The sequence below is a fragment of the Gossypium arboreum genome, chromosome 7 (genome assembly GCF_025698485.1).
Source record: "Gossypium arboreum isolate Shixiya-1 chromosome 7, ASM2569848v2, whole genome shotgun sequence".
Lineage (NCBI taxonomy): Eukaryota > Viridiplantae > Streptophyta > Magnoliopsida > Malvales > Malvaceae > Gossypium > Gossypium arboreum.
In genome coordinates this window covers 105,152,604-105,165,231 of record NC_069076.1, presented here as the reverse complement: position 1 = coordinate 105,165,231, position 12,628 = coordinate 105,152,604, and the positions used below count along the sequence as shown (strand labels likewise).

The following is a 12,628-nucleotide window of genomic DNA, read 5'->3' as shown; positions in this document are numbered from 1 at the left end:
TTACACCACTTTATAACCAAGAAAAACGCATTTAATGGATCTCGGTTCCAATTTTCCATTATCAACATGAGCATACGCAGGACACCCAAAAATCTTTAAATCGTAATAATTAGCGGGATTACGGACCATACCTCTTGTGGAGTCTTTTCTCAATGGCAACGGATGGAGATCGGTTGATCAAAAACATGCGAGAGGTCGCTTCGCCCAAAATGACTTGGTAAGTTGGCATTTGACAACATACATCGAACCTTCTCCATGATCGTTCTGTTCATTCGTTCGCAACGCCGCTTTTTTTGTGGAGTATGACGAATCGTCAAGTGTCTCATGATCCTTCCGACTTGCACAATCTATTAAACTCATCGAATGTAACTCTAAGCCATTGTGCATGCGGAGGTATTTTATCTGCTTTTCCGTCTGTTTTTCAATCATAATTTTCCAAGACTTAAATGTGGAAAACACATCGCTTTTCGCTTCGGAAGAATGCCCAAACTTTTCGGAAAAATCATCAATAAAGGTTAGCATATAATTAGCTCCACCTCTCGAAGGCACTCTGGACGGCCCCACAGATCGAATGGATATACTCCAACGTTTCCTTCGTGTTATGGATTCCTCTAGTGAATCGAACTCTCTTTGCTTCCCAAAACACAGTGCTCACGAAATTCGGTTTGCAAATTCCTTGCCCATTAAGAAGTCCTCTTTGCTTAATTTCGCCATGCCATTCTCACTCATATGCCCTAGGCGATATGCCAAAGTTTAGTAATATCATCATCGACAAGGAAGAGGAAGCGACAATTGCATCACCGAGAATGATGAGAACCTCTCAAAACATATAACTTGGCAATCTTTCTTTGCCCTTTCATCACAACAAGGACCCTTTGAAATCTTTAAACCCCACTTTCACGTGTGTATCTGCACCCTTTTGAATCAAGAGTACTCAACGAAATTAAATTTCTTTTCAATTCGGAACATGCCGCACGTCACTAAGTGTTTCGACAACTCCATCAAACATCTTAACTTTAATTGTTCCAACACTGCGATTTTACATGAAGCATTATTTCCCATCAAAACAACACCTTCAGAATCTTGTTTCATAAGTTGTAAACCAATCCCGATTGGGACTCATGTGGAAGGTGCACTGAATCAAGTATCCACTCCTCGCTTACTTTAGAATCATTGATGAAGTAACTAGAAGTTCACCATCATTGTAGTCTTCTACAACATCGCCTTCACCGAATTTTTCATTTTGTTTTCCTTTTGATTCGCAGCCTCCTTTTAATCTTATTTTGTAGCTTATAGCACTCAGATTTAATGTGCCCTTTCTTCTTGCGAAGTTGCAAGTTTTACCTCTGTTTGAAGATTTCGATCTACCCTTAGATTTACCACGAGGATTCCGTTCCTGTGTTCTACCACGATCATCATCAACATTCCGGTCTTGTCTCCCACGAACAATGAGACCCTCTCCCTGAGAGTTGGGTTTAACCACAAGATGCTTCAGCTTATCATACGAGGTTAAAGAATCATAAACCTCATTAACTGTGAGAGACTCGCGACTATATAAAATCGTGTCTCTAAAGGTTGAATAAGACGGGGGCAACGAACAAAGTAGAATCAACCCTAGATCTTCCTTATCATACTGAACTTCCATGGCCTCCAAGTTTGAGAGAATTTCTTTAAACACATTAAGTGTTCGTGTATGACGCACCTTCCTCCAAACGATGAGCATAAAGACGCCGCTTCATATGCAACTTGCTTGTTAGAGTTTTCGACATACATATTTGTTCTAGCCTCTTCCATAATCGTGGCGGTTTTCTCTTTCATCACATCCCGCAAAATTTCGTTGGACAAATGCGATGTAATTGTGTTAATGCCTTTCGATCCTTACGCTTCTTCTCTTCATCTGTTAATGTCGAAGGCATCTTATCTATCCTAGCAGGGCATCCTCTAGATCCATCTGCAAGAAGCGCTTGCATCTTAATTTGCCACAACGCAAATCGGTGTTGCGATCCAACAATGAATTTCATACTTCAAAGACGCCATTACCGTGATCGAGATGAATAACCAGGAAGCTCGATACCAATTTGTGAAAAATAAAATAGAATAAAATAAATAAAAATAAAGAACACATAAATTTTACGTGAAACCCTTTCGGAAAAAACCACGAGGCGAGAGGAGAAGAAAATTCACTATGTCGAAAAATTTTTACACAAATACAAGAGGAATAGACTATGTCTATTTATAGGCTTGCAAAGCCATATTCTAGTAGGATTGAAACACCTTATCCTAATCAATATAAAATAGATGGAGTTTAATAAGGTTTAAAAACCTTATTCTAAAATAAAATAAAAGAAGTCTAGTTCTATATGGATTTTACTTTTATTTTATTTTCCATCGTATTTTATTTAAATAATAATTTGGGTCACTTAATTCTAACATATATATATATAACATAGCTGAATATTCCTTAATATAAATGTATATAGTGATACTTTAGTAAAATATAATAACCATCTCCATAAGTATATTTTTTACTCATGCAAAGACCGTACCTAAATCAACCATAGGTAGCACCCAAATCATCAACATTTTAACGCACCAACTACTTAAACTTAACTTTTCATACACTTATATCTAATGTCATAAGAAATGCCGAATGCCTAATTTAACCAAACTTAAAGATTTAGCCTTCATCACTTTCATTAACCACTACCTATTTTTCAAGACTTCAAATACAAAGAAATGAACACTTATACTCTTATGCCGAATTAGCTAACACTTATAATCCATAGCCGAATGTCATTAAACCTAAGCCACCATAATAATTTTACCTATCACCTCATACTTTATTATCAAAATGAATTAATTATACTTATAAAGATAATATCAAGCGAAACCTATGCATAACATTACTTATATTATTCAAAATTATACCTTAAAATCATATACATAGCCGAACCTTTTGATAATTAAACCTCTAATTATTTATTTCAATCACCCAAACGGCATTTGCTCCCATTTAACATTTATATACTAAACGATTGTTCAAGACAAACAAAATCTCATCTCCTCCCTTGACAACCACAACTGAAAGCTCAAACCAACATCCAAATTTCAAAGTTTTCAAATGGGCTAAATATGAAACTAGTTAATTAACTTAAACTAAGCTTAAATTTTCAAAAACTAACATAATTTACTAACCTTCTTCAAGCTTCAAGTGACCGAATGTTTTTGCCCCATTTCTTTCTTTCAATTCGGCGAAGAAGACAAAGATAAAGCTTTGTTTTCTTCACCCAAATTTTTACTTATTTCTTTATTCATTAATATTATAAAAATTATAAAGCCATTTAGTTGCCTTAAAACTAATAAATAATACATATATATTGTCATAAACATCAACATGGCCGCCACTATAAACAAAAAGGGACATTTGACATGCAAGTCCAAACTCTTTAAAACATGCATTAATAAACCACTTATAAATTTATCTATCACATTTCAAAATTTTCTCACATAAGTCCTATTTAATAATTTTACATACAATTAACAAAATTACAGTATGAAACTTTCACACATGCACGTTCACATATAATAAGCATCGAATATGACGATTAATTATTTTTACGACTCGGTTTTGTGGTCCCGAAACCACTTTCCGACTAGGGTCAAATTAGGGCTATTACAAATGATTTGTGCTGTTCTTATGGTAATCTTTTTGCCCATACTTGCTATCTAAGTATTATTAAAAACAAACAAATCCTTACAAATAGGTAACCTTAGAAAAATAATACATCTTGATGAAGATATTAAAAGAGGATTTGTAATTTTGCATCCCAATGATGATCTAGATGAGTTAATGTTGAGAGTAGGGGCAACCCGCCAAATCCGAATTTAATATATTATTAGCTGATGTGGTACCTGTATTTAATAAAAATTATATATTTTGGTACTTAAATGTAACATTGTTAATTTTTTGGTGTTCAATTTAGATTTTAAAGTTCATTTCATAAAAATCCATAATTAGCTAATAAAATTAACAATTAACTTTCATCAAATTAACCTTAAAACCCAAATTAAATAACATCCATCGGACTATATTTGACAAATTAAATGTAAAATTAAACAAACTCACAATTGGCACTAAATTTATTATATCAACAAAATCATGAAAAATTCAAACCTAATAATCTTAGCAATTAACTTTCATAAAATCAACCTAAATAAGCACTAAATGTTAGTACCATTATCTTTAGATACCAAAATATATAACTTCTGTCAAATATAGTTACTCAGTTGGACCAAAAATAATACAAGTATCACATAAGAAACAAGTGTCAAGCTCGAGTACCAAATGATATATTAAGCCATTTATTTATTATATATATCCTTTGCTATCTTTATATATTTATTATTTTTAAAATTTATAAATGAAACAACTTAATATATTTTTAGTATTACATTACAATATACTATGTCTATTTTTTCATAATATATAAAAGAAAAAATTATAAAGTTCAAAAAGAGTTAAGTTGAGCTCATGTTTTGAATTTTAGGGTTAGAATCATCCCATATTTTAATCAGGTCTAATGTTTTTATCCTAACCCATTTTTCAATTCTAATATGTATGTCCTAACTCTCCCAAATTTCGGACAAATTTTGGGCTTGAATGAAAAGCACGATTCTTGAACATGTTTAGGTTTAATTATGCCTTTAGTTTTCTACATTATTGAAATTTAATATTTGATATTTAATGGTTGGAAGGGGCTATTTGGATTATGGTCTTAAAACCACTGTTCCGATTAACCCCAAAAACGGGCTGTTACAGATAATGTCCCAATCTCAGATCAATTTTCTAAAATACTGTAGCCCCTTTCAACTGATCAAACAAATCATCAATCTGTGGTAAAGGATATTTGTTCTTTATAGTCACTTTGTTCAGCTGTCTATAATCAATACACATTCTCATCGACCCGTCTTTCTTTTTCACAAATAATACCGGAGTACTCTAGGGCGAGAAACTTGGTCTAGCAAAACCTCTGTCTGTTAACTCTTGCAACTGAACTTTCAACTCTTTCAACTCTGTTGGTGCCATTCTATACGGAGTTATCGATGTAGGTGTTGTTCCCGGTATTAATCCTAGTAGTTCTTCAGGAAATACATCCGAAAACTCGCAAACCACTGGTACAGATTCAATTTTCGATTCCGATACCCTAGTATCCAGTACATATACAAGATATGCATCACAACCTTTTTCATACATTTCTGTGCCATCAAAGATGATATCACAGTAAAAAAGAACAGATATGATAAGAACCTATAATGAAATTAATACTATTTTTTATATATATTTTTTACTTTAATATGAGTTATAACATTATTAGTAGGGTGTAGGTTCGATTGCGCTGACACGCATTATTCTCCTATTTAAGGGTTGGGGGAGGGCTATGGTTAATTTTAGGCATTGTATCAAAAAGAGCACATATGATAAGAGCTTATGATGAGATTAATATTAAAAAAAATAATAAAGTGATGACATGAAATAAGCTTTTAAATGGTTTTAAATATTCAATTGATATGTAAATTTTTTATTGATAATTTTAAGTATTCAATAAATTAGACTATCTTATCACTCTAATTATATGATCGAATAACAGTAAAAAAAAAATGAATTTCACTTTATAACTTTAACAGCAACAAAATTAAATGATGATGATCTAAAATGAAAATTAAACTTTTCCCCCTTTTATCTCATTGCCCTTGGAAGGGGTTAGTTTTTTTATTCTGATGCTGATGGATTGTTATGATAAATGATGATCTATGGTTATAATCCATCACCATCAAGCCTAATGCGGACGAGCAACATGCATGGATCTTTCAATGTAAACACATTTTAAAAGTTTTGACAAGCGGCATTTTATGTCATGTATTAAAGTAAAGATTTAATCAACTCTTGTGTTTAGTTTGGTGATCAAGAATTGTTTGTATATAGAATCGATACAGATTTAAACTTCTAGAGAATAAATAATAGATTTTTATTTGGACAACTCGCTTTAAATATAATATATATTTGTGTGGTATGAATATGTTCATATTGTGTATGTGTATACAATACCAAAAATAAATTTAACAAAAAAATCAACATAAGAAAAGATATATATTTTAAGGGTTAATTTTAAATAAATCAAATTCTAGTATGAATATAAGGCATGTCTTAAATTCTTAATTTACCCTTGGTGCAGGTCTTACAAATTTTAATCGAATGATTTAGTAAGAATTTAGTCTAATTTTAATTTTCTTGGTTGAAAATTACTTGACAGTTAAATTTATTAATACGATAAATATTCTTAATAAGTAAAATATCTTGATAAATAAGATTTCTTAGTCCATTAATCCCATTCAATAATTCTTAGCCAAAGTTTTAATCAATTATCAAATCAATTTAATTATTAATTTTTAGTTTAATAGTCAATTTAATAATAATTAATATTTTTATAAAATTATAAATCAATTTAGTTATTAACTTTTTTATTTTTATTTTAATTTTAATTAATTTTAAGTAATTCATTTAGACTAACAAATATATTAATTAATTCCCACCCAATTCTAATAACTCGTAACAAATAGTGGGGATAACGGTAAGAAGCGTATTTGAAAGTGGAAAGTAACGTACCAACAAATTACTATTATTTTCATTTTGGTTACTATTGATAGCTGAATTACTTCAATTTTCCCATCGGAACACATGGAAAGAAAAGTCCTCATAAACTGGACAAAAATAGTAAAATATTTCAATTGGAGTCTCAAAGCATTACAATTGTATTAATTAAATCCTTTTTAGTTACTTAATTATCAGTTTTAGCATTAAATTCTAACTTGGATCAGACATGGAATATATGAACCAAGTTTCATGGACAATTTATATATTACATTAGTTCTTCAGGTATTTGGATCAAGTGTGAAACTTGGAATTGACAATGTTAGAAGGACTTTACCTCAATACCGTCCTCGACTTGAGCATGATTAAATTTAAATTATAAAACGGATGAGGTAAATGTGACATGTCATGAGTTATTTTATTAATCATGTCAGTTTTCAATAATATAAATGAATAAAATTTTTAATAGAAAGAATTAATTTGTTCTTTCATCTAACACGCAAGAACTAAGTTATCTATTTTTTTTTTGAGTAGGAGGGTCAAAATGTAATCTAACTCTTATTAAATCTTCATAATATTTTTACCTAAATAAACTCAAGGCACAAGCTAACATTTAACGTCTAAAACTAAAAACGATGCAGAAAATAAGACTAAAACTTTAAGGGATCCATCAGAATGTTTTAAAACTTTAAACCAGTTAACCCAAAAAATTTCACCCTAATCTTGTGATATCACCAGTCTACCCGGTGGATATATTATTTTTGTGGTCAACAGTGGTGGTCGGAAAATCCTACTAACGCATATAGTATTTTAAAATAATTTGAAACTTTAAAAATTCAAAAATTGGGAAGGTACTGGGTGACAATTTCCCCTTTTTTATTAAAATGGGTTGGTTCTTGTTTCAAGTTTGAAATGGGAATGAGATTCTAAAAAGAGTAAAGTCGTCAGCCTAGCTATGAAAGAGAAATTTGAAAGAGATAGAAATAAAAGGAGCTGGTGGCTTTGAGCTGTGATTTAGCTGTCCCTTTATTATTATTATTATTATAAAGCAATAATTTTGGTTTTAGTCCTTTTACTATGTTTAAATTTCAAAATTAATCTATCTATTTTAATTTTACATAATCTGGTCATTCATTTTTTGTGATGTTACAAATATGTTAAAAGTGTAAAGTGGTTTATTCAAGCTTAGGCCACAATTTAACTTTTAAATTATATTCGTATTTTTACTTTGGTACATGAATTGTTTTTATCTATTTTGATACTTGAACTATCAATTTCGTTCAAATTCATCTCAAAATAAAAAGTTGCTAATAACAACATAATATATGACACATTCTTATAGGATACCTATAATTCTTTAACGAATGTTTGATTTTCCCTTTTTTTAATATAACATTAGGGGTAAGGGATAGGATAACACCATTCAAACCCATGCTAAATAAATGTATAATAATCACTACTCCATCCAAATCAAGGCAATGACTGATTTTCATATGATTTGTGTAATTGAATAAAAAAGATAAAAGAATTATAATGTTACTTCAATGATATGAAGTAATTGTGTTGTCCTTCCGAACCTATAATAATATTATAAGATTGTAAAATTAAAATTATCCCAAAATTGAAGTAAAAGGACTGGATATCAAATTTTACTATAATATAAGGACTACAGATAATATTAGACCTTAAATCTAAAAATATATTTTATATATAACAGCTTTACAAAAATCCTTATCTTCTCTCCCATACACACATACTCCATACTCGAAAAAACCCTAAAAGCTCTCTCTTTTGTCTCCTTCTCTCTACATTTTCTTCTTCAGATCTCCAAATTGAAACCCCAAATTCGTGTTTTCTGCACAAACCCCATTTTCAAAACCCAAGCTTTTGTTCAAAAAAAGTTCAAAAAAAGGTGGCATTTTTTAATATCAGATGTCTCATGTGAAATGAAGAAGACGAACATTATCGACCTCCATTGTTATCCTTCTTTTTGTTACCTTTTGTTTCTTTTAGTTTCAGTTTTTGTATCCTTATGTTCATGCAATGAGCATTATCTTTCCAGCCATGGCGGATTTACCGACAAGGAAGTATCGTACATAAAGCAACGACATCTGCTTTATTACATAGATGAGTTCGGTGACAGAGGGGAGAACGTCACCGTCGACCCGTCACTGGTTTTTGAAAACCAGAGGTTGAGAGACGCTTATATAGCTTTACAAGCTTGGAAAAAAGCGATTCTTTCCGACCCGTTTAATCTCACCGCCGATTGGGTTGGATCCGGGGTGTGTGACTATACTGGTGTTTTCTGTGCTCGAGCGCTTGATAACAAGAGAATCAGAACCGTCGCCGGTATTGATTTAAACCATGGAGATGTTGCCGGTTACTTGCCGGAGGAGCTTGGGTTACTCACCGATCTGGCATTGTTTCATATCAACTCGAACCGGTTTTGTGGTACGGTTCCGCATAAGTTTATAAAGTTGAAGCTGATGTTCGAGTTGGATCTTAGCAACAATCGGTTCGCCGGTAAGTTCCCTGAAGTGATTCTTAAGCTTCCTTTACTTAAATTTTTGGATTTGAGGTTTAATGAATTTGAAGGAACTGTGCCCAAAGAGCTTTTTGATAAAGATTTGGATGCTATTTTTATTAATCATAACCGGTTTAGATTTAATCTACCGGATAATTTTGGTAACTCGCCGGCTTCTGTTATTGTTTTGGCTAATAACAAGTTTCACGGTTGTGTACCGGCGAGTCTTGGGAACATGACGAGTCTTGAAGAGATAATTTTAATGAACAATGGGTTTCGATCTTGTTTGCCGGAGCAAATTGGGGGGTTGAGAAATATGACTGTTTTTGATGTTAGCTTTAATGAGTTAATGGGTACTTTGCCGGAGCAAATTGGGGGAATGGTTAGCCTTGAACAGCTTAATGTGGCACATAATATGTTGTCTGGGAAGATTCCAGCAAGTATTTGTCGGTTGCCGAAGTTGGAGAATTTCACGTTTTCGTATAATTTCTTCACCGGAGAACCGCCGGTTTGTTTGGGGTTACGTGCTTTTGACGATAGGAGGAACTGTTTGCCGGCGAGGCCTTTACAACGGAGTGCTGCTCAATGTAGGTCTTTCTTGTCTAGACCGGTGGATTGTAATTCATTTAGGTGTGCTCCTTTTGTTCCTTCTTTGCCGTCTCCTCCTCCGCCTTCTCCGCCTCCGGTTGTTGTGCTGTCACCGCCACCCCCATCGCCTGTTTTTATTCCACAATCACCACCCCCGCCGCCACCACCGCCAGTATACTCTCCCCCTCCCCCTTCACCATCTCCACCAGTATATTCACCTCCACCTCCGCCGCCACCTGTGTACTCTCCTCCTCTGCCTCCACCATCTCCACCGCCACCTGTTTATTCACCCCACCACCCCCCTCACCTCCACCACCTTCACCACCCCCACAAGTATATTCTCCACCACCACCACCTCCATCCCCACCTCCACCATCACCCCCGCCACCTACTTATCCATCACCACCTCCACCATCTCCTCCACCACCTTCACCAGTATACTGTGTGAGGTCTCCACCTCCTTCACCACCAAATTCACCCCCTCCACCACCTCCATTGTTTTCCCCACCTCCACCAGTTCCTTACTACTATAACTCCCCGCCACCGCCACACCATTCACCGCCACCTCCTGTACATTCTCCACCACCCCCACCACATTCACCTCCTCCACCAATTTATCCATACTTATCTCCACCACCGCCACCACCTCTTGTTTATTCCCCACCTCGTCCAGTTCACTCACCACCACCACCGTCACCTCCTCCATGTATTGAGCCACCTCCACCACCACCACCATGTGTAGAGTACACGCCATCACCCTCACCCCCAATTCATTACAAACCACCTCCATCACCTTCACCCCCACCCCCACCCCCACCAATCCATTATCATTCACCTCCACCACCATCACCTCCGCCGGCTCCCGTATACGAAGGGCCACTTCCACCAGTAATCGGAGTATCATACGCATCACCTCCACCGCCACCTTTCTATTGATTCTTTCAAGAATTTCCCTCTAACCTTGATTAAAAAAAACCCCAAAAAAGAGGAGAAATTCTCTCCCATAAATTATTTGATATTTGGAGTTGTGAAAAATAAAAGAAGAAAAGAGTGTAGGTTGAAAGGAAAGATGTATGTATAGGGGATGAATTTCCAAAAAAAGGAAAAACCATTGTAATCTAAAGCCCTTACAATGGTAGCAACAAGCAACACTTTCTTCATGTTGCTATCTTGCTTCTAGTTTGTGGGCTTTTTTTCTTTTTATTATTGTTATTATTCTCTCTTATTTTTTCTTTTATAGTATATTCTCATGAATATTTTACATGTACTTTATCATCATTTAGCCATTCATAATCAATTCTCCCTTGCTTCATTCATACCTTTTACATTCTAAATGCTGATGGAGATTTTGCTTCTTCAATGTAATTTGACTTTTCCTATAAAAAATTTTGCTCTTTTAAAATTGTGTGGGGAGCATTTTCCAGTTTTTTTGGCTTAAAAATTCTGGGTTTTTTAAATTAGTTTTGTATGAGTTGATTATGAAAAGCTCCCTGGAATTTCTATAGAGGAAGTAGGTGGTAATTGAGATGATTAGTGGGACCCTAAAAAGGGGGCCATTTTCAAGTTTATTTTTGCCCTTTCCTTAATTGGTGGTTGATTCAATCTGCCATCAATTTTTTAAGCATTTAATTAATGTTGTTGGGATTTAGTCCCATGTGCAACCCTTAATGCTGGTGGGTTTAAATTTTCCAATTTACACTGATTGTCTCTTTCTTTTATTAAGAGATATAGAATCAGTGCCATTACAAACGATGGAACTGATTGTCTATTTGAACTAGTTCAATGATTTCTGTCAAAATCTCCTTGAATATTTTAAGATCATAAGAGAGATTTTTCATTAATCTAGTTAAAGTATGTATTGTAATATTGGCTTCTTTTGAGATCTTTTGTATATTCACCCAAAGTTCGTAAATTCTTATCACCAAATCTCTATTCGATTGTCCACCAATCTTATTCAAAATTGCTGAATAGCTTGAGCCCAACTCGGAGAAGGTGAACCCTTACTGGTCGGCGTCGGTTGGTTTCTCGTCTGTGTCCTTTTCTTATTCGTATTAGTATACGACCGATCATGGGGTCCATTAGATTGGCTAGTACCGAGTGAGATTTTCCCGTTAGAAACAAGATCAGCAGGTCAAAGCATGGTGGTGTGTATGAACCTCCTCTTCACAGCATTAATAGCACAATGCTTCTTGGTTTCACTTCGCCAGTTAAAATATGGGATCTTCTTGTTGTTTGCTGGCTTAATTTTCATAATGACTGCTTTCATTTACTTTTTATTGCCTGAAACTAAACAAGTTCCCATTGAAGAAAGTTTATTTGTTGTGGAAAGATCATTGGTTTTGGAAAAGGTATGTTGATGATCATGATCGGTATGGGTCGGACTGGCCATGAAGAAAAGCAAAAATTGTTTGGGTTAAAAAGCCGAAAAAAAAATGTAAAACGGCGTCGTTTTCTGTTCTTTGATTTTTTTTTCAAAGATGATGATTTTTTAGTTAATAATTTGATCTAATTTGTTTAGAGTTTTCCTGTAAATGCAAATGGAAAATGATGAAATAGAAATTACTTGGTATGTGGTAGTGATGGGTAAAAGTTATACGTTTTGGTATTTGAAGTTTATGGTGATAATTTTTAGTATTCAATTTAATTTTTATAGTTAATTTGATAAAATTTATAATTAACTAATAATATTAACAATTAATTTACATTAAATCAAACTCTTAAAGATGAAAAATATCACAGTCGTCAGATTTTATTTAACAAATTAAATATAAAATTAGATAAATTCACAATTAACATTAAATGTATTCTATTTATAACAAAATAATGAGAATTCAAACTTAATAATATTAACAATTAATTTTCATCAA

General features: G+C 33.6%; 1 protein-coding gene across 1 annotated transcript; it reads left to right on the top strand.

Annotated features, from left to right (window-relative positions):
* The first annotated feature begins 8,386 nt into the window (after positions 1–8,386).
* Positions 8,387–11,073, top strand: LOC108472495 (leucine-rich repeat extensin-like protein 4). The gene is given in 2 exon segments (XM_053030432.1): positions 8,387–10,050; positions 10,053–11,073. Coding segments are annotated over 2 exon segments (2,100 nt in total). The 5' UTR covers positions 8,387–8,595; the 3' UTR covers positions 10,698–11,073.
* Positions 11,074–12,628: the final 1,555 nt, after the last annotated feature.